Source organism: Lingula anatina, chromosome 1 (genome assembly GCF_051362555.1).
Source record: "Lingula anatina isolate TDL-2025a chromosome 1, LinAna3.0, whole genome shotgun sequence".
NCBI classification, from domain to species: Eukaryota; Metazoa; Brachiopoda; class Lingulata; order Lingulida; family Lingulidae; genus Lingula; species Lingula anatina.
Window position 1 is genome coordinate 64,372,339 of NC_141767.1, and position 23,822 is coordinate 64,396,160.

At 37.1% G+C, this 23,822-nt stretch overlaps 1 protein-coding gene across 7 annotated transcripts in view; it reads right to left on the bottom strand.

The window, feature by feature from the left end:
• Positions 1–23,822, bottom strand: part of LOC106162019 (DNA polymerase subunit gamma-1) — an 89,919-nt gene that overhangs the window by 49,210 nt on the left and 16,887 nt on the right. For 6 of the 7 annotated variants that reach the window (XM_087003169.1, XM_087003143.1, XM_087003158.1 and 3 more), the window contains exons 6-9: positions 19,180–19,259; positions 18,892–19,074; positions 18,441–18,549; positions 9,328–9,641 (exon numbers count right to left, since the gene is read on the bottom strand). In XM_087003169.1, coding sequence (XP_086859295.1) covers positions 9,328–9,641; positions 18,441–18,549; positions 18,892–19,074; positions 19,180–19,259 — 686 coding nt within the window. The remainder of the gene's footprint in view (positions 1–9,327; positions 9,642–18,440; positions 18,550–18,891; positions 19,075–19,179; positions 19,260–23,822) is intronic. The other variant, XM_087003164.1, reaches the window with a different exon arrangement.

Consider the following 23,822-nt stretch of genomic DNA (forward strand, 5'->3'; position numbering starts at 1 on the left):
CCCAGTTTTGGAGATAAAAGGGAACCCAAATTTGCAAAGTTCAATTCATGATGAAAAGTAGGTCAAAGGTCAATTTCAAGGTCACATTTAGATTGCCAGTATATGACTTCCTATTCAAGTACAATAGTAACCACAGACCTATCTCTGCCAGTTTTGGAGATATAAGGGACTAAATGTTATAATTTTGGAGTTACAATAATATGCCATAAATTTCCTACAGAAAAAATTAATTAAAATAAAGAAAAGGTCATTTTGGTCAAATTTCTTGAAATGGGAGGTGCTCTGTAGTTCCAGATGTTCAAATTTGATGAAATAATGTCATTTTTGACCACAAGTTGTCTGCCTCGCCAATCCTTATGTTTTATTTTACTGAGGTTCAAAATTTATTATCCATTACCGTACTGCACATTTTGCTTTCACCACCAATATGTACTTTTTGATACAGCGTAACTCGAAAACCGTATGGAATACAAAACAAGGCAGCAAAGCTGTCAAATGTACAGACAAAAAACAGAAAAAAAAAATGCAAAATAGGTCATTTTGTCAATTTTGATGCAATAATAAATGCTTATAATAGCACAGTCAGTCAACACTGATTTTTAATCATGCAAAAGAGGTAACATGGTCAATAACAGGAGCAGATCCAGAGGTATTTTCTGACAGTATACCAAAGTATCTTTGTTGATCTATCCTCCATTTTGATGGTCTTCCAACAGAAACCCGTTAATATAAACTTTAAAATCTGACTGACTTCCAGGAGACCCAGAAGATGGTCTCAATCCACCCCTTCAATAAGATTACAGTTTCAGGACCATGAGAGTTAAAATTCACATGATGAAAGTCTCAATATATGAAAAATGATGACAGTGCATAAAATAATATTACAGCGTGTTTAAAGACATAAATACCAATACAACTGCTTATGTGGAAATACTGAAAATGTTAGAGCCTCAGGTGAATGGGAGTTAAAAATCACATCTTAAAAATGCCAGTGTTGGAGAAAAAATTAAAAAGAAAACAACAAAAATATAATTCCAATGAAGCTGCTATCCATGCTTCCTTATTATGGACACTATGTTATCTAGCAGAGAGCTTAACCTTTGGAAGTTTACAGGGAAATATCAACAAGTGTGCTTTATTAAATCTCATTTAATGGCCCCTTAATTAGGCAAATGAGTTTATAGCACTGAAATTAGCCCAGTGAATACCCAAGGGGAATTTACGGACTGACCACACAAATTTGACTATCAAAGGTCTTCAGGCTCATAAGTCACACCTTAAGAAAAGCAGAAAACCATAATGCACAAATACAGGAGACTGCCAATTCTGATGCAATAATACATTATGTTTAACTGCACAGTCAACATCAAATTTTAATTATGCACAACAGGTAACACTGATGAAAGTAAAAGCATAAGGCTTCAGGCCCATCAGAATTCAAGTTTATACTTAGAAAGTGCCAGAATGAGAAAAATGAAAATTTCACAAAAAAATGCATAAATTTAATAAAAATGATAATCCAATAGAGCTGGTTTTCTAATATGAGCTGTATGTGAAGCTGTATTTTAGACCCATGTTTCTTTCCTGTAAGTTTGAGAACAGTAATTGACATGATTTTTGCTAAATGGTCATCATGAGAACAGTGCCCAAAATAGGGGTTTCTTCAAATTTTGATGCAATATTACATAATGTTTAACAGCATAATGACCATCAATTTTTAATAATGGAATATTAGTCACATGAACATTCAGAAAACGTGACTAGCAAAGGTCTGCAGGCTCATGGAACTTCAAAGTCACACCTTGAAAATGCCAATATGTGAAAAATTAAATTTTCACAAAAAACTGTTTAACTGCCAGAAAAAATTACCAAACAGACTGCATTGCCTACTGAAGCTGTATTTTAGCCCCATGTTTCTTTCCTGTAAGTTTGAAAACAGTAAGTGACATGGTTTTTCTGAAATGGTCATCATGGGAGCAGCACCCAAAATAGGGGTTTCTTCAAATTTTGATGCAATAATACATAATGTTTAACAGCATAATGACCATCAATTTTTAATAATAGAATATTAGTAACATGAACATTCAGAAAAAGTGACTATAAAAGGTCTGCAGGCTCGTGGAACTTCAAAGTCACACCTTGAAAATGCCAATATGTGAAAAATTAAATTTTCACAAAAAACTGTTTAACTGCCAGAAAAAAATTACCAAACAGACTGCATTGCCTACTGAAGCTGTATTTTAGACCCATGTTTCTTTCCTGTAAGTTTGAGAACAGTAAGTGACATGATTTTCCTTAAATGGTCATCATGGGAGCAGTGCCCAAAATAGGGGTTTCTTCAAATTTTGATGCAATATTACATAATGCTTAACAGCATAACGACCATCAATTTTTAATCATAAAATATAAGTATCATGGATATTCAGAAAATGTGACAAGCAAAGGTCTGCAGGCTCATGGAACTTCAAAGTCACATCTCAAAAATGCCAAAATGTAAACAAGACAGCACTGTTCTGAAATTGTTTTTCCATTTTTAACAATTTTTTAACATAAAACAAAATTAACAGTTTACTGCCATTTTTATATAACCAACTAAGAAAATTGATGAGAAGGGAAAAATATCAATACAACAGTGTTAAATGTCCAATTTCCTCCATTCTGAGATTCTGAACATAGTGAAAGATTGAATCTGACAAACTGTAATATTACGAGTTTATTTCCATTTTAGAAACTCTATTACACAATACACGATAACAAGTTTACCATCATTTTTACATAATCAACTAACAATGTTGTAAAGATGCAGGAAATGTCAAACAAACACTTTTATGTATCTTCTTAGTTAAACTAGAGGATCTGAGAGGCGATATCGCCTCTGGATATTGTACCACCAGCTGGAGTAAGCGCATTCGTATGTACCCCCCCCCCAAAAAAAAAAAAAAAAAAAAAAAAAAAAAAAAAAAAAAAAAAAAATTGGACACCACCACCAGTCTTGTGCTTGACAAGCTCTATAAAATGCAATAAACAAGAGTTCTCAAAATATGCAAAAAAAAAAAAAAAATCGATAAAAACATAACAGTTACGGTAAAGTGCCATGAATTTCGAACGGCTCTTGAATTTCGAACGATCTTAAAATCGGCCGTCTGGAGTTTTTTCTGGACCATGAATTTCGGCCAGTAAGCAATTTTGCGCGATCTTCATTTCATGAATTTCGTACACCTTAAAATCGGCCACCGGGCTATTCTCGCACTTATAAAGATCTAACAGTCGGCAATGTTGCCCTAGCGTACCTTTACCTGAGTACTACATGTGCGGCCCAAGGTGCAAGATAACGATCGGTACAGTTAGTTTAGGACGCTAAACAACATCGTCATATCCATTCATTCAGATAACAGGAGAATCTATTAAGAGTTGTACTGTCGGGCTGTTGTTTCTTTACCGCAGTATTCGGTGTGAGATAGTGATCAGTAGTTTTGCTGAGGCGCACAATAGCATTGTTAACAGTAGAGACTTCAGTAACAGAACAAAAGAGCAATATTAAGAGCTGCAATAAAGATTACCATTATTGCTTTCTTGTCTCGCTCAGATCATTCACGATCTCCCGCTGACGATCTTCCGCTAATGAAGTCCCTTGAAATGTACAAATAAAATGAAAAATACTTTTAAAAATTATAAATTCCAATGGGCAGGGATGGAGGGTTAAAAACAATCGAGAACGATCTCCGGCTGACGATCTTCCGCAATCGAAAGCCACTGAACGAGTACGAGCTTTCTCGTTTCACTCGGATTGCGATGCTGACAATACGAAAATTGCTTTCTCGTCTCGCCCTTTGGCTTACGAAGTCTCTTTAACAAATATGAAAATTGCCTCCTGGTCTCTCTCAGATTGCGAACGATCTCTCGCTGAAAATTTGAAATTTTCCTTTTTGTCAATCAGCTTTGTCAGTTGCCGTGCGTATGAAGGTCCGGAAGGTGTCCCCTTTCACAAATTGGCCTGTAGTTTGCTTAGTGTGCTGTACCGCATGAAGGTCACTCTTGTCACTGCTGCATACGGCGTGGAATGTGTATCTTAAAGTTCATAGAAACATTTTGTGTTTTGTAAGCTTTAGGAAGTAGTTTCGTCGTGACTGAATATCAGCGTACACTACAAAGTAGTACCATTCATCTGTGACGCATCATAAAAGCTAGGTACGTCAAATTACTCTAAGAAAATTTCTTTCAACGTCCACGGCTGTCCCGACAAGCAAAGACGTCATTAAAAAAAAGTCGTAAGCCGTCTAGCCGTTTTTGAAAATATAGGCCGTCCGGTGATGACAGCGGCCGTCCAAATGGCGGCTGGACGGTTCGCTGGGAAAAGCCTTGCTCATAAGGGTATATTTATTTAACTAGGGGCTTACTGACATCACCCAGCTTACATGCGGGTGCATGCCTCCCAAAATTATATTAAAGGATAAAATTGTAATATATCTAAGTTTAATTGTTTGTAAATTTTGTAAAAATTGCCCATGCCACACCGTTAGTTTGGAGGGTTAAGCTGGATCAAGTCCGTGTCAAAATTCTTTGAAGCTTTGCAGGAAAAATCAATCTTCCTTTGTTTCTCTGGCTCCTTGTTTAGCCCGATGATCAGATTTATCTAGTGCCCCCAGGTCTGCTGGAGAAGCTCTTTGAAAATAACACACAGGTAGATTTTTATCTGAGATAAATATCTCGTTCGATACACTCAAGACAAAAGCTACCTGTGAGCTGAAGGGCACTTTACCCTTGACATTAGAGGTAAAGCAAGTTCCAGCTAGATGGACGATTAAGATCGGACTTCAGATGGTAACTAGTATTGTTTACCTCAGTTCTGTGAAAGCAAACGAGAAGGGTGTCAGAACAATGGTGCATACATAAATTATACAGAGAATTTGTACATTCAGGTGACGTTAACTTATAATCGAAGGGGATTTTCGATAATTATAATATTCCTTGAAAAGTACACTAGATTTATAGAGAATAATATCATGGTTGGCCAAAAAATTATATATGCACAGTGTCCGTGCGTATGCCTGGTTACGCCCCAGTCGCAAACCAGCAAACCATATCCTGCTGACTACATGAAAATTGCCTTCTAGCATGGACAAAAAGTCCAAGCTTCTATGCTTGCTCGGATCGCTGACGATCTCTTGCTGACGAATATAGTAACGAAGTCCCTTGAACTAGTGTGGAAATTGGCTTATTGTCGCGCTCAGATCGCTCACTATCTCCCATTGATGATCTTCCAGTCCCTTGAAAGAATATAAAAACTGCCTTTTCGGTTTACTCTAGATTATATATCTCTCGCGTTTGTTTGAAGATGGTTTCAATGACAAAATGTACACGCTTTTCAAATGCGTACATTTGCGCAACTATGCGCCAGGAAATCAGTTGCTGCTGCTGGTCAAGATTGGGTTGCCTGAGCGAAAAAAAAAAAAAAAAAAACGGCCCTGCACCCCCCCCCCCCAAACCTAGTATATTTGATCGCAGACAACAATCAGTGGTCATCTTGGTCGCAGCGCACGACGGAGAGAGACCATAATACACAGTTTGGCTGCCGTGGCGAAGGCTACCTGTGCGCCGCACATACTGATCTGCGGTCGTAGTGGCCTCCCCGCACAGAGGAGAGGCCGTAGTGCCGGGGCCGGCTTCTGCAGGGAAGGCTACGTATGCGTCGGAGACACCGACCCACGAACGGCGAGATGAGGACATATTCGCGCGTAAAGCTCCGCCCGACTTTAACGGTAAAGGCAACGAACCTGGTCGTGGAAGACACTTATCGCAGATGAAGGCTACATGCACGTGCGCCATAGACACTGATCGGCTGTCGTCTCGGTTTCAGTGCACGGAAAGGAGCACGGTAACACTAAGCTTCCATAGTAAAGGTAATCTGGCCATGGCAGACGCTAATCGTCGGCCGTCTCTCCCTCCGTCCACTCCCGTTCTGAGCGCCAGGATCGTTTTTGAAAAACAACACTAGTTTCTGGCTGCCAGAATCGCTTTTGAAAAACGACACTACTGATAACGATGCTTTTTTGCGGCCCTAGACAACAGTACCGCTCTATCTATGGGCCATACACAGTGATCGGGTGCAATCGCAATTACCGACACTCACACATCATACATTATGGTAACTCTAAATAGATCGTCGGGAGAAGATAACAGAAAGCCTAGCGACGAACAGACAACTTCCGGTCAAAATTGACAGAATTCCATGAAATTCGAACTTTCGGAAGTTCTGAGCACCTCCATTTCATGAATTTCGGCCAGAACGATCTTTTCCCAAATTTAATTATTTTCTACTGTTCGCAATTCATGGCACATTACTGTAAAATGGTCCAATCAAGGAGATGTTCAAATTGACCTGTATTTTCCTAACACTACCCTGCGTGTCTGAGCAACGTAAAAGATAGCTTCTTAAATATACCTCATGATGGAGTCGCTTTAACTAGCTCTGACGAACAGCGACAATCTGAGGGCGTTCTTCTTCAAAATTTTGCCTGGGGCGCTTCCATATTTGGAAGTCACACGTCACAGCTGTGTCCGCCTGGATCCATATTTGGAAGTCATAAGTCTCGTACGTCACAGGTTTAGCCGCCTGGAGCTGCCTTTCCCGCCTTGCGCTGAAGTTATCTCATGCAGACGAGACAATAAGCATTTTTAGTGCCTGACGCAGACTTACAAGTTTGAATTGAAAATATTATGCAGTCAAAGGTCAGTGCCACAATACAAGCAACATTCTGCTTTAAAAACTGATTTTGGTGTAGCCATTGCGCAGCCCTTACAGTGGTATCGGGCATACAGTGTAGCTGTCAAATTTGGCACATGGCAAGCACGTGTATTGTGCACGTGTATATCTCAGGACTAAATATTCTTTGATAAGCAAAAAATACAAAACATTGGATATATCTTTTCTTTTGAAGAATATTATTTAGATTTTCATTTTTCATCTTAAATACAGTAAATAAAAGTTTAAAAAGCAGAATTAAATCTGTTTTACGTTTCATTTTGGTCTGATGACATTCAACTGCAAATTCACTTTCGAGCAGTTCTATTTGATTGACGGAAGGGTAACATGGCTGCCGTTCACTAGAGCCGGTATTGTTGATATGGGTTATATATGAAATCAAGATCGAGCTGGCAAAACCGGAATCTAGAACCTACGGTATCTAACACTGATCACTCCTGTGATTTTCTAGACAATAGGCCTATTGGTTTTCCTTGAAATGCATTATCAGGATTGCATATACCGGTATGCTGACAAAAGAGAAAACCTAGGGACAACACTGGGCATATCTCTGCTAGTTTTGAAGATATGAAGGGCAAGAAAATATGCAGAGTTCAGTTTGTGGTAAAAAAGTAGGTCAAAGGTCAATTTCAAGGTCACAGTATATGACTTCCTATATAAGTTCAATAGTAGCTATGGGCATTTCTTTGCCAATGTTGGAGATATGAAGACCAGGAAACATGCAAAGTGCAGTTCATCATACATGGTAGGTCAAAGGTAAATTTCAAGGTCACAGTAAGATTGCCAATATATGACTTCCTATTCAAGTTCAATAGTAACTTTGGACCTATCTCTGCCAGTTTTCGAGATATAAGGGATAGAAAATTTGCAAAGTTCAGTTCATGTTGAAAAGTAGGTCAAAGGTCAATTTCAAGGTCACAATAAGAATGCCAGTATATGACTTCCTTTTCAAGTTTAACAGTAACTATTGGTGTATCTCTGCCAGTTTTGGAGATATAAGGGCTGGAAAATTTGCAAAGTTCAGTTCATGATGAAAAGTAGGGCAAAGGTCAATTTAAATGTCACAGTTAGATTACTTGTATATAACTTCCTTTTCAAGTTCAATAGTAACTGTGGGCGTATCTTTGCCAGTTTTGGAGATATAAAGATCAGAAAACTTCAAAGTGCAGTTCATCATGAAAAGAAGGTCAAAGGTCAATTTCAAAGTCACAGTTAGATTACCAGTATATGACTACCTATTCAAGTTCAATAGTAACTATGGGCATATCTCTGCTAATTTTGGAATATTTAACATTTTCCCCACTAAATATTGCAATGTTGTAATTTTTGATATATAGCGCAATGCCTAAACCATATCGAAAGCAAAAAAATGGATACCACCTCCAGTATTGCACTTGATAAGTTCTACAAAATGCGATGAACAAAAGGTTTCTGGCATTTACCATTCCAGAATAAAAGCAAGTTTTCAGTTTCGGTATCTAATGGCTGCTTCTCCCGTAAAAATGCACCGATTGACCCCAAACTCCCAAAGATGAAAGGAGTCCCCAATTGTAACCCCTCACTATAACAGGAGAGCTTAGATCTGTGTAGTTTCCAAAAAATAGCACAAACTAATACTTTTTTACAGAAAATTCCCATTTTTAGAAAGTTTTGGCTTGTTTGACCTTGAAAAAAGGTCAAAAGTCAAATCCAAGGGCATATTTGGAATCTCCACATATGACTTTCGGTCAGACTTCTGTAGTAATTTTTCCCATAATTCCTTTGGTTTGGGAGATATTTAGCCTTGAATTTTCAAAAATTTTGACAAGGGTGCATTTCAACAAGTGTCACGCCCAGGCCAATGCACCGACAGAGACAAAAAAAACCAGGTTGTTCAAGTTGAGATTATATGTGACCTAAATCCAAGAGATGGGGACACAGGTGCTGGCGGTCTAGGAGGAGAAGCGGTAACGGTGACTTGTTTCCGGCCCCCCGACTGCGGAGCCGGCGGAGCTGTACGAGACGGGTTGGGACTAAAACCATGAGTACCGCCAGCATGTACACTGGTGGTACTAATAATGAGACTGTTAACATGCCTAAGAATTGAATCTGAGGAAATGTGAAATGCAGATTTTTGAACTTGACCTGCGTTTTAGTAAGATTGATTACTCCTGTGAGTTTCATGACAACAGCCTTCGGTTTTCCTTGAAATGTGTTTACAGTGTTGTATATATGCTGAAAAGTGAAAAAACAGCATAACTTCTACAATAATCGCCCGATCATGCTGATTTTTGAACTTGACCTGCGTTTTATGAATATTCATCAGCACTGTAAATATAAAGCCAAAAAGTAAAACTGTCTCCCACTTATCGTGTTTATGCTGAAAGTGCAAGGCGACGACGGCGACGACAGACGCAGGTGATGGCAATATGTACAGACACATCTGTGTCTGTACATAAAAAGGAATACGAAGCCTACAAGGATTGTCATTTTTAATTCAAGCTCTGACATTACAATCTAAAACATTTAATTTAAAAGGCAACCCATATTGAGGAATACTTCTGTCATATCAAGAAGAAACTCACTTTAAAGGAAACTTGGGCTCATCCTCGCCCTGTAGGACATCAAGATTATCCATCCGTCCAGGAACAAGGTATCCCCATCCCAGATTATCATCAAAATGGACAGGAAAGCCTTTCCATGTCATACGCATCAATTTTGGCGTGTCATTCTTCCGCATGGTGATAAGTGTTGGACCATAGGACCAAGGTACTTCACCTAATTTCGGACAAAACTTCTTGAACCACAATGGGTAGCCAGGCATGTGTGCAGAGACTTTGTACAACAGATTTTTTGTAGACAGAACCTTACTAACTATGTCAACTGTTGTCTCCTCTGTCTGAAAAAAGGTAAATGTATAGAGTGATGTTTACAGCACAAAGAAAATGCATTCCATAAATTTCATATAAAAAATGTATTACTGTAAAATAATTGATCTTTCTTCAAGTTTTTACTTACCTCATGTTCTCAATTCTTCTTCCACATTTATATGTTTTTCATTTAAAATAATGAGCAGTAAGTTCATCATATACAGAAATCAAGGCAGCAAAGCTGTCAAATGTACAGACAAAAACCAGAAAATAAAAATGCAATGGATTGAAGTCGAATGCTACTGCATCAGATGCCATAGAACTTCTACGCCGATCCAGACAGCTCTATGATAAGCTAGGCATTCGTCTTGGCATCTTGAACTCTATTGCAGTCATCCAATCAGTTCCACTTGGTGATCGAGCCCACGACTGTGATGTCATTGACATGAATGCAGACAAGTACTTACCCGAGAGAGCCCTTGGTGTTCAATGGTGTGTTGACCAGCTTCAGTTCCGAATACTACTCAAGGATAGGCTATTTACTCAACGTGGCGTATTGTCTATGATCAGCTCGATCTTTGACCCGCTTGGATTTGTCGCTCCAGTTGTCATGGTCGGCAAGCGCATTCTACAGAACTCTGTGCTGAGAATTTGGACTGGGACAACCCCATACCCGACAACCTTCGATCAGGGTGGAAGCAATAGAGGCTTCGTCTTAGCTCATTGGAATATATTGGTTTGAAACGCTGTTACAAGCCGCATGAATTTGGTTCAGTGTCGATTGCTGAAATGAACCATTTCTGTGACCCCAGCGCAGGAGGCTACGGACAGTGTTCGTATGTATGGCTCGTGAACGAAAAAGGACAAATACACTGTTGTTTACTCATGGGTAAAAGCAGGGTAGCACAGCTTAAGGCCGTTTCCATTCCGAGACTTGAGCTGACAGCATCCACCGTATCTGTGTAAGTAGCGTCTCTCCTATGCTCTGAGCTGGAATTTGAGAACCTGACTGAATACTTCGGACAGATAGTCGGATAGTACTCGGGTACATCAATAACGAGGCACGCCGATTCCACACTTACGTAGCCAACAGAGTACAAGTGATTAGGGACTTCACCGAGCCAAACCAGTGGTCGTACGTTTCATCAGAGACCAACCCAGCTGATGTTGCCTCGTGAGGTTTATCTGCCATCGATCTAGCTAATCATGAGCATTGGTTTCACGGGCCTTCATTTTTATGGGAAACTACCATGGCTTCTACGGAACAAAATGATTTTTCTCTTCTCCAAGAAGACACAGAAGTGAGGCAAGCAGTAACAACGTTGTCTACGTCATCCCACTTGTCAATTCTGGATCGACTTGAACGTTTTTCTGCCTACGCTATCGCCAAATTTTGCGTCCAAAGGGTCAGAAGGCACACTCGCCGATCACTGTTGACGTTATAAAAGGAGCACATATGAAATTTTCAAACACGTGCAGGCCGAGGCATTCCCGAATGGGGATAAGGAACAGTCTCTGAGAAAGCTCAACCCTTTCTTTGATAAGGAAGGACTTCTGAGGGTTGGAGGACGAATACGCATGTCACCCTATGCTGCTTAAGACATTCGTCGTCCTATTATATTACCCAAATCTCATCATATTACATCACCATGTTTACAGCATGCGCACCGATCATGCGGTGATCAAGGCAGAGGAATGACAGTTAACTACCTCAGGTCAACTGGTATATGGATCATTTCAGCTAGCTCAGCCGCGTCGAAACTGATATCCAACTGCGTTGCATGTAAAAAGACAAGAGGTTCAGTGGGAGAGCAGAGGACAGCAAATTTACCTGCAGATCGCCTGACAGAAAGCCCTCCGTTCACATATGTCGGCGTTGACCGTTTTGGTCCATTCACCGTGAAGGAAGGATTAAAGGAGGTCAAACGTTATGGTGTGCTGTTCACATGTCTTGTATCACGGGCAATTCACATTGAGGTGGCAACCGCGCTGACAACAGACTCCTTCATAAACGCATTGCAATCAGTTTTGGTTTAGATGGCGCAAAGAGTATTTGCAAATCTTACAAGTGAGACAAAAATGGTTAAGGCCTAGACGAAATTTCTGTGTTGGAGATATTGTTTTGATTAAAGATGAGAATTTACCAAGAAATTTTTGGTCATTAGCAAGAGTTGAATGTGTTTATCCCAGTGATGATGAGCATGTCAGAAAAGAAAAGGTAGCAATGAGTACTCATGCATTAGATTCTGCTGGTCGAAGGTTAGATCCAGTTGTGTTTTTGGAAAGGCCAATTCAGAAGTTGGTACTTTTAGTACCTGATAATAATTAATGATTTATTACAGGGTTTAATCCCTAACAGCCAATTGTTATCATAAACATATGACATTTTGCTGAATTCATAATTTAAAAGTTTGATGGTATAGTAGTTATGGAATTCAGTTGTTACAAAACATCATTTCATCATTTTATATGGATGTAATGCATGAATAAATTGTAATTGCTATATCTTAAGGACACACTGTACATACTTTATTGGTTATCTATACTTGTTGTTTGTTTTTTGTTAAAGTATGTATCTTTATTCATATAATCATTTAGAACTTTTCAGATAATAGTTCAGTAAACAGTTGTGGCGTCTTCTCTAGAAAATAATGTAGGAGCACATGATTAAAGGGTAAATGCTTGATTAAAGAATGAAGAAGTTGTAAAGAATTTATAATGTTATTTATATGGTATCCTAACGGTCAAAGGTCATTTAATGTTATTGTATGTCAATGATATCATACAGTATATGGTTTATTAATTATATTTATGGTTTATCTACTTTATAAACAGTTTATTAATTATATTTATGGTTCATTATTACTTATATACGGTTACAAATACGGTTAACGGTAATGTTATCTATGGTATATAAGATCATAGGTGATAAGTAAATGGAATCCATGATGTAAGGTAATTAGTGCTTGTCAATTCAATTTGTGATTTAAAACGCCACAAATATAATGTATGTTTAAGTAATATTAATATAAAAAAATTAGTTATTTTTTGGGGAGCCATGTAACTGCAACACATGTATTAGTGACAAGTGAGAGTAGTCAGTGAGATGTGTTCGTGTCACATGACACAAAGGTATAAAGTTGAGATCCCGCCCTTACATTTTCAGCAACACGGGTCTCCGGGATCGTATAGTTTTACGTTTTCATTAGTTTTTATCAGTTTCAGTTTTACTCATTTCAAATCAACTTAATTTCTGTTCACATTTATTTATGCAGTAAAAACTCATTATATACTCCAAGGCAGTTTCTGAGTTGTAAACGGTACTGTCAAGGCAACAACCGGTGCTGCATATATGCTGAAAAAAAGTAAAAAAACAGCATAACTTCCCTAAAAATGGCCCGATCATGCTGATTTTCGAACTTGACCTGCATATTATGAATATTCATCAGTTTTGTAAGTTTCAAGCCAAAAGGTAAAATGGTTTTCCATTTATCATGTTAACGGTGCTGCACATATGCGGAAAAAAGTGAAAAAACAGCATAACTTCCCAAAAAAATGCTGATTTTCAAAAACTTGACCTGCGTATTATGAATATTATTGATTCTGTAAGTTTCAAACCAAAACAAAAAACGGTTTTCCACTTATCCTGTTATCGGTAAAAGTGCACGGCAACGAGGCCAATGACAGCGATGACGCATCGACAGACGAAGATGATGGCTATATGTACAGACACGTGTCTGTACATAAAAATACTATTTATAAAACTAGAGGATCAGAGAGGCGATACCGCTTCCGGATATTGTACCACCAGCTGGAGTAATATTAGTATTGAAAACCAAAAACAAGGCAGCAAAGCTGTCAAATGTACAGACAAAAAACAGAAAATAAAGATGCAGAAAATAGGTGATTTTGCCAATTTTGATGCAGTAATAAACTAGAGTTCTAGATATTTTTGTTGAAAATTACAATTTAAAACAAAATCATGGGGAAGAGTAAAAGTTTCAATCCAAATTTGTGAAGTGCTATTCAAGAAGGTCAAAAGTCAAATTTAAGATCACAGTTAGATTACCAGTATATGACTTCCTATTCAAGTTCAATAGTAACTATGGGCATATCTCTGCTAGTAGGTCAAAGGTCAATTTTAAGGTCACAGATTGCCAGTTTATATTTTCCTATTTAAGTTCGCTAGCAACTGTGGATATAACTCTCTCAGTTTTGGAGATATCAGAGATAGGAAGTTGCAAAGTTATGTTCAAAAGTAAGTCAAAGATCAATTTCAAGGTCACAGATCGTCAGTATATGACTTCCTATTTCAAGTAAAATAGTACCTATGGGCCCATCCCTGCCAGTTTTGGAGATATAAGGGGCAAAACCCTTGCAAAGCTCAGTTCATGATGAAAAGTAGGTCAAACATCATCAGGTCACAGTTAGATTGCCAGTATATGACTTCCTAGTCAAGTTTTATAGGGTGTATCTCTTCTAATTTTTGAAGTTATTTCACATTTCAGTTCAATAGTAACTATGGACGTATGAAGGTCACAGATTGTCAGCATATGACTTCCTATTCAAGTTCAATAGTGACCATAGGTGTGTCTCTGTCAGTTTTGAAGATAAAAGGGACCAAAAAGTTGCAAAGTTTAATACATAGTGAAAAGTAGGTCAAAGGTCAATTTTAGGGTGACAGATTGTTAGTATATGACTTCCTATTCAAATTCAATAGTAGCTATGGCCATATCTATGCAAGTTTTGAAGATACAAGCATTTTATTCTCTTGTACATATTAAATAAAACAATTTTTGTTCATTTAACAAGCAGAGTTTTTTAATAATACATTGTTATGGCCATTGGCAGTCACTCGATACATTTTGTATTTCATTAATACCTTTGATAAAGTTTTCCCAATGCAGAGGCCGAAACATAATGTATGCATTGTTGACTCCGTTGTACAAAATGATACACAAGATAGTACGAGTGACCCCCACGACCGTATATGTATTTCATGATAATTTTTTATAAAAAACTTGCAACATTCAGTTCATGGTGAAAAATAGGTCAAAGGTCAATTTGAAGGTCCCAGATTGCCAGTACATAACTTCCTATTCAACTTCAATAGTGACTATGGGCTTATCTCTGCCAGTTTTGGAAATATAAGGGACTTAAATGTTGCAAAGTTCAATTCATGGTAAAAAGTAGGTCAAAGGTCAATTATACGGTCACCGTTAAATTGCCAGTACATGACTTCCTATTCAAATTACATGTTCAAATTTCATGTCAAATTTCTGCTTCTCCAAGCCTTATGTTATCTTTTCCAGAAGTTCAAAATTTTATGCATATTACAGTATTGCACATTTTACTTTCATTACCACAATGTACTTTTTGATACAGCATAACTCGAAAACCATATGGAAAACAAAAAACAGAGACCACTTCCAGTGTTGGCCTTGACATGCTCTACAAAATGCAAAAAAACAAGGGCTCGAGCATTTACGCTTCCTGAATAAGAGAGAGATTTTAGTTTTGGTATCTTATGGCCGCTACTCCCGTGAAAATGCACTGATTGACCCCAAACTCAAGGAGATGAAAGATGACCTGAAGGGTAACACCTGCCAATAATATTATAGGTTGAGACTGTGTATTTTCTGAATTATAATGCAAATAATTTTTTTTGTAAAAAAAAAAAAAATTTTTTTTTGAAAATTTTGGCCCTTTTCACCTTGAAATAAAGGTCAAAGGTCAAATCCAAGAGCATATTTGAAATCTGAAATGAGCGCTACACCAAGACCCCAGAACCGATGAAGCCCAATTTTTTTGTGGAGCGAGTTGAGATTATAGGTGACTTAAGTCCAAGAGCTGGGTACGCAGGCCTTTGTAGTCTAGGAGGAGAAGGGGTAACGGTAACATGGCAGCAGAGCTAGTGGAACTATCCAGACTGGACTAAAACCATATGTACCGCCAGCGCCAACGCTGGTGGTACAATAAACTAAAAACATCCGGTATTTCTTGAGGATTCTTTTGTCTATACTTATATTTGTCTGATCTTACCACCCAATATTTCATCTGCTTGCAGTCAGACTTCATCAGGGAATGAGGTTGTGACAGGTATGACAACCTGTCACCCCCTCTGGTGTGCTATTTGGTCAGATCCCCCCCTCTTGCCTGCCCCTTCCTTAGGAGTGGTAGGTAGAGGTTGGGTAGCTCAGTCCCATCATTCCAATTCAACTTGGCCCCATGTAAGCAGATGTTAATTGCTTCAAGAACTTTTCGGTGTAGATCTCGTGGCTCTCTTATCAAGATTTTTATGTCTTCTACGGTTATTGATGTTATACAATGCCCTATCTGTTCCTGGTGTTGGCTGAGGGCAAATTTTTTATCACGTTTTTTGATGGATTTTTGATGTTCAGTGATTCTTTCTGTTAAGGAACGTCCTGTCTCTCCAATGTATTTCTCCCCACACACCTGACACTCACACTGGTATACAACTCCACACTGTTCTCCTGGGTCTAATTTGTCCTTTGGGGATACAAGGTTGCCTCTTAATGTCTGTGCTGCCTTATGGTGTAAAACTACATTCCTTTTTCTGAATGCTCTTTTTAGCTTTTCACTAACCCCTTTCATAAAAGGTAGTACCGCATATCCTTTGGGTTTTTCTTTTTCGGTCCTTTTCTCTAGTCTTTGTTGTTTTTCTCTTCCTTTCTTTTCCCCTTCTTTTATAGCCCATTCTGGGTAACCACAGTTTCTAAAAGCCACATTGATTTTTTCCTTCTCTATCTCTATCTTGGGTTTCTCTTTTATCAGTGTGTCTGCCCTATGCATCAGCGTCTTGATAATTCCCATCTTCTGTTGGACAGGGTGGTGGGATGTTCATTGAAGGTAGGGGTCTGTATGAGTAGGTTTCCTATAAATGTCTGTTATGATGGTATCATTCTTCCTAGTAAGCTGTAAGTCCAGCATGGGTAATGTCTGGTTGTCATCTTCTCTTTCTATGCTATCATGTTGTGCATTGATATGTTGGAAAAGCTCCTCCTCGTGTTGTTTATGTATTATAACCACTGTATCATCAACGTATCTGGCCCAAAACTTTGGTCAGTGGGTGGCTGTTCTTAATGCCTGCTCTTCAAACTCTTCCATGAATAGGTTGGCCAGGACAGGAGAGAGTGGAGAGCCTATTGCCATTCCATATACCTGTTCGTAAATACACCCTTGGTACTGGAAGTAAGTTGTCTCAATTTTTAGCTTTAGTAGGTCCCCAAACTCCTCTGGAGGAAACAGTGTTCTGTTTTCCCAGGTTTTATCCTTCTTGGTCCTTTCTACTGCCATTGCCTGGTACGCTGGTGAATAGGGCTGTTACGTTAAATAAGGTTAATACCTCCCCTTCTTCCAGAGTGATCTCTTCCACTTTTTTCACCAGGTCTTGTGAGTTGCTGATATGGCTTGGTTTCTTTCCTACTAAAGGTTTCAGAAGATCTGCTAGGAATCTTGCAAGGTTGTATGTAATGGGATTGATACCAGAAACAATAGGACACATTTTTATAAGGTCTGTGGATCTTAGGTGTTGCATAAAATCTCGGGGTAGCATCCGATGTAGGATATATTTTGTTATAGATGATCTGGTCTAAATATCCCTAATTCTTCAGTGCCCTCAATTTCCTTTGTATTCTGCCCTTCATTATTTTAGTTGGATCCTCAGGTATCTCTTTGTATGTGGTGTGCCCATCTAACAGGTGTTTACATTCTTCTATATAATTGTCTCTGTCCATTACCACAACACACTTTCCTTTGTCTGCAGGTACAGTCATTATTTCTTTATTGGTTTTTAGTGACTTCAGGGCTTTTCTTTCCTAATGGCCAAGGTTGTCCTTTGGAGGCTTGGTATTCTTGATGATGTTCACAACTTCATGCCTTGGGGTATCAGCTTCCTCTGGAGGGAGGTGTAATTGTTCGCAAATCACCTCTGTAGTATTAATTATTTCTTTTGTTGGAGTTTTTCTTGGGGGCAATGGCATAGTTGAGGCCTTTTGCTAATACTTTTATTTCTGTGTCTGTGAGTTGATATTTTGACAACACTTTGCCCCACTTTTTTAATTGTGTGCCAGATAGATCAATGGATTCCTTTTTGTCTTTCAGTGATGTTTTCCCCTGTAGTCTCTAAAGTTTGTTGATCTGAGTTTGTCTGCCTTTCCTGAACACCCTCTCTTCTTCGTTATGGGTGTGTTCTTTGACCATATCCAATAATTCATTGTCACTGATGTTATGGTTCTCCCAACAACTTTTGATGTTGTTTTCCTCATTTTCCTTGTCCCTTTTTAGTTCGTTTATCCTATGTGTTGTGAGATTGATATGTTCCCTAAGCAGCTGTCTTTCGATCAGCATTTTATTTTTTATGATTCTCCTGGCCTTCTCTGTATTGATAGTGGTCTTAGTTTAATACTAACTGGTGTTAAATCTTGTTCTTTGCACTGTAGGTTGAATTTTAGATGGTTCCTGTGCTTGGCTATCTCGGATAATATTGTTTCCCATTTTCTAACTAGATTCACACCTTCTACTCCTAGTTTCTCACGTATAGTGTAGAACAGTTTCATCCCCTGGGGGGGGATCTGACCAAATAGCACCTGTCACAACCTCATTCCCTGATGAAATCTGACTGCAAGCAGATGAAATATTGGATGGTAAGATAAGACAAAAATAAGTAGCTATAGACAAAAGAATCCTCACAAGTCTATTACAATAACATAGCCAATGATACTGTACTACACTATCTGGTATTTCACTTATAAAAATGAAATCAAGATGTAAATTTCAAAATCAAAATAAAAAAATTCTCCTTTGACCTTCACTTTATCACTCTTAGCTTTTTTCTTGGCAGAAAGCGGTGTTTTTTTTATCCTCAAATTCTGAATAGACCAGTCCAGATCCCACAGCCAAGGGTCTTCTTTGTATCTTAATTGTAGAGAAAATCTTTTAAAAATTAAGATTAAATTATTACATTATTATTAAATTAATATTAAATAAATATTAAATTATTTCTTCCTTAACAGTTCCTAAGATAACTAATTGTGATAGAGCATATTATTACTGAAATTCTATTCCAAATATAGGAAAGATAAAAATATGAGGAAAAAATCAGGACAAAAATAATTTGTAAGCCTGTGATATCTGTAATGATTTCTTCAAAAAGAATCCTCACATTTAATCTATAACTTTTGAGCAATATGGCTGATGGAGATAATCAAAACAAAAACATATAATATAAAAGATGTCTTATCAGGCTGTTTGACTGACCTATTTCCTTCCAAAAGTGAACAAGCATCGTTTGCTATTTTTATCAACATCCGTTCCCTCTCGGACTGCTTGTTATTGTATATTTCCTCTGCAGTTTCCAAATACCTGTTCCAATTAGCATTCAGTGGCAAGTAAGATGAACCCATCTGCAACATCCCTGCTAAAGTCACGGGATGTGGAAACCTTTCAATCAAAATAAAACGTGCTTTACCAAATTTGCTCAATAATAACAAAAATTGCTAACTACCTGCAGGAAATTCGTCTTGATGCTGTATAAAAATGACTCACCTTTCTTGAAAGAGTGGCCACAGAATCTGGAAAACTTGATGAGTAGCTATCACATCATCTGCACAGTAGGACATCAAATTCTGAAGAGAATGAGCATTTAATATAACTAGAGGATCAGAGAGGCAATACTGCCTCCGGGTATTGTATAACCAGCTAGAGTAAGTGCACACGTATGGAAAACAAACAAACAAACAAACAAACAAACAAAAAAAACAAGGCAGCAAAGCTGTCAAATGTACAGACAAAGAACAGAAAATAAAGATGCAAAAAACTGTTAAATTGCCAGAGAAATTTACCAAACAGTATGCGTTGCCTATTGAAGCTGTATTTTAGTCCCATATTTCTTTCCTATAAGTTTGAGAACAGTAAGTGACATGATTTCCCTTAAATGGTCATCATAGGAGCAGTGCCCAAAATAGGGGTTTCTTCAAATTTTGATACAACATTAAATAATGTTTAACAGCATAATGACAATCAAATGTTATTAATAAAATATTAGTAACATGGACATTCAGAAAATGTGACAAGCAAAAGTCTTCAAGATCATGGAACTTTAAAGTCACACCTTGAAAATGCCAATATGTGAAAAATTAAATTTTCACAAAAAACTGTTTAACTGCCAAAAAAAAAATAAATAAATAAATAAAAATACCAAACAGACTGCATTGCCTACTGAAGCTGTATTTTAGTCCCATGTTTCTTTCCTGTAAGTTTGAGAACAGTAAGTGACATGATTTTCCTTAAATGGTCATCATGGAAGCAGTGCCCAAAATAGGGGTTTCTTCAAATTTTGATGCAATATTACATAATGTTTAACAGCTTAATGCCCATCAATTTTTAATTATAAAATATTTGCATCACAGATATTCAGAAAATGTGACTAGCAAAGGTCTTCAGGCCCATGGAACTCCAAAGTCACGCCTTGAAAATGCCAAAATGTAAACAAGACAGCACTGTTCTGAAATGGGTTTATTTCCATTTTTAACACTTTTTTAACATAAAACAAAATAAACATCTTACTGCCATTTTATATGACCAACTAAGAAAATTGATGAGATGGGAAAAGTATCAATAGAACAGTGTTAAATGTCCAATTTCCTCCATTCTGAGATTCTGAACATAGTGGATGATTGAATCTGACAAACTGCAATGATATGAGTTTATTTCCATTTTTGACACTTTATTACACAATACATGATAACAAGTTTACCATGTTTTTTACATAATCAACTAACAATGTTGTAAAGATGCAGGAAATATCAAACAAACACTTTTAGGCATCTTATAATTTAAAAATGAGACTGTTAACACGCCTAATAATTGAATCTGAGGAAATGTGAAAAACAGTATAACTTCTAAAATAATGGCCCGATTATGCTGATTTTCGAACTCAACCTGCGTTTTAGTAAGATTGACCACTCCTGTGAGTATAATTACAATTGGCCAATCCGTTTTTCTTATATTGTGTTATCAGTGTTGTATTTATATTGAAAATAGTGAAAAAACAGCATAAATTCCCTAAAAATGGCCCAATCATGCTGATTTTCGAACTTGACCTGCGTATTATGAATATTCATCAGTTCTGTAAGTTTCAAGTCAAAAGGTAAAATGGTTTTCCACTTATCGTGTTATCAGTGCTGCATATATGCTGAAAAAAGTGAAAAAACAGCATAAATTCCCTAAAAGTGACCCGATCATGCTGATTTTCGAACTTGACCTGCGTATTATGAATATTCATCAGTTCTGTAAGTTTCAAGTCAAAAGGTAAAATGGTTTTCTACTTATCGTGTTATCGTTGAAAAAAGTGAAAAAACAGCATAAATTCCCTAAAAGTGACCCGATCATGCTGATTTTCGAACTTGACCTGCGTATTATGAATATTCATCAGTTCTGTAAGTTTCAAGTCAAAAGGTAAAATGGTTTTCCACTTATCGTGTTATCGGTGCTGCATATATGCTGAAAAAAGTGAAAAACTGCATAAATTCCCTAAAAGTGACCCGATCATGCTGATTTTCGAACTTGACCTGCGTATTATGAATACTCATCAGTTGTGCAAGTTTCAAGTCAAAGGGTAAAATGGTTTTCCACTTATCGTGTTATCGGTAAAAGTGCACGGCGACGGCGACGACAGCTACGACGGCGACGACAGACGCAGATGATGGCTATATGTACAGACACATCTGTGTCTGTACATAAAAAAAGACACCACCTCCAGTGTTGTGCTTGACAAGCTCTACAAAATGCAGTAAACGAGTTCTCAATATTTTTGTTGAAAATTACAATTTATAACAAAATCATGGGGAAAAGTAAAAGTTAAAATCCAAATTCGTAAAGTGCAGTTCAAAAAAGTAGGTCAAAGGTCAAATTCAAGCTCATATGAAAACTGTCAACAAATAAGTTCCCATTCAAGTTTAGTAGTATCTACAGGCATTTCTGTGCCAGTTTTGGAGATATAAGGGACAGAAAATTTGCAAAGTTCAGTTAATGGCAAAAAACGGGTCAAAGGTCAGTTTCAAGGCCAGAGATTGCCAGTATATGACTTCCTACCCCAGTTGAATAGTAACTATGGGCTTATCTCCACCAGTTTCGGAGATAGAAGGGACAGAAAAGTTTAGTTCATGGTAAAAAAGTAGGTCACAGGTCAATTTCAAGGTCACATTTAGATTGCCAGTATATGACTTCCTAGTCAAGTTTAACAGGGTGTATCTCTTCTAATTTTGAAGTTATTTCACATTTTATTTTCACCACTGAATATTGCAACGTTGTACTTTTTGATACAGTGCAAATTGTAAACCGTATGGAAAACAAAACAAGGCAGCAAAGCTGTCAAATGTACAGACAAAAAGCAGGAAATAACTATGCACAAAATAGGCTACTGTCAATTCTGATGCAAAAGTACATTATGTTAAACTGCAAATTCAACATCAAATTTTAATTATGCTCAACAGGTAATACCAATGTAAGTAAAATGTGTAACAAGCATAAGGCTTCAGGCCCATGGCAGTTCAAGTTCACACTTTGAAAATGTATAACTTCCAGAAAAAGAAGCCAATTAGACTGCTTTTCCAACTTGGGCTGCATTTTAGTCCTGTATTTCTTTTCTGAACGTTTGGCAATCATCAGTAACATGGTTTTCCCATAACGGTCATCATGGCAGCAGCACCCAAAATTGTGTTTTCTTCTATTCTGATGCAATATTACATAGTGGTTAACAGCATAATGACCGTCAATTTTTAATAATAAAATATACGTATCATGGATTTTCGAAAATGTGACTAGCATGGGTCTTCAAGCCCATGGAACTTCAAAGTCACACCTTGAAAATGCCAATATGTGAAAAATTAAATTTTCACAAAAAAAACTGTTTAACTAGCAGAAAGAATTACCAAACAGACTGCATTGCCTACTGAAGCTGTATTTTAGTCCCATGTTTCTTTCCTGTAAGTTTGAGAACAGTAAGTGACATGATTTTTCTTAAATGGTCATCATGGGAGCAGTGCCCAAAATATTTTTTTCCAAATTTTGATGCAATATTACATAATGTTTAACAGCATAATGACCATCAATTTTTAATAATAAAATATTAGTATTATGGATATTCAGAAAATGTGACTAGCAAAGGTCTTCAGGCCCATGGAACTTCAAAGTCACAACTTGAAAATGCCAAAATGTAAACAAGGCAGCACTGTTCTGAAATGTTTTTTTTTCCATTTTTAACACTTTTTTAACATAAAACAAAATTAACAGTTTACTGCCATTTTTATATGATCAACTAAGAAAATTGATGAGATGTGAAAAATATCCAAAAAATGTCCAATTTCCTCCATTCTGAGTTTCTGAACATAGTGAATGATTGAATCTTACAAACTGCAATGATATGAGTTTATTTCCATTTTTGAAACTTTATTACACAATACACGATAACAAGTTTACCATCATTTTTACAAAATCAACTAACAATGTTGTAAAGATGCAGGAAATGTCAAACAAACACTTACTTATCTTATTAATTAAATAATGAAACTGTTAACATGCCTAAAAAATGAATCTGAGGAAATGTGAAACAAGACAGCACTATTCTGAAATGGGTTTATTTTCATTTTTAACACTTTTTTAACATAAAACATAATTAACAATTTACTGCCATTTTTATATGATCAACTAAGAAAATTGATGAGATGTGAAAAATATCAATAGAACAGTGTCAAATGTCCAATTTCCTCCATTCTGAGTTTCTGAACATAGTGAATGATTGAATCTTACAAACTGCAATGATATGAGTTTATTTCCATTTTTGACACCTAATTACACAATACACGATTACAAGTTTACCATCATTTTTACATAATCAACTAACAATGTTGTAAAGATGCAGGAAATGTCAAACAAACACTTTTGCGTATCTTATTAATTAAATAATGAGACTGTTAACATGCCTAAGAATTGAATCTGAGGAAATGTGAAAAAACAGCATAACTTATAAAATAATGGTCCGATTATGCTGATTTTCGAACTTGACCTGCGTTTTAGTAAGATTGATTACTCCTGTGAGTTTCATGACAACAGGCCTATGGGTTTTCCTTGAAATGTGTTAACAGTGTTGCATGTATGCTGAAAAGTGAAAAAACAGCATAACTACTAAA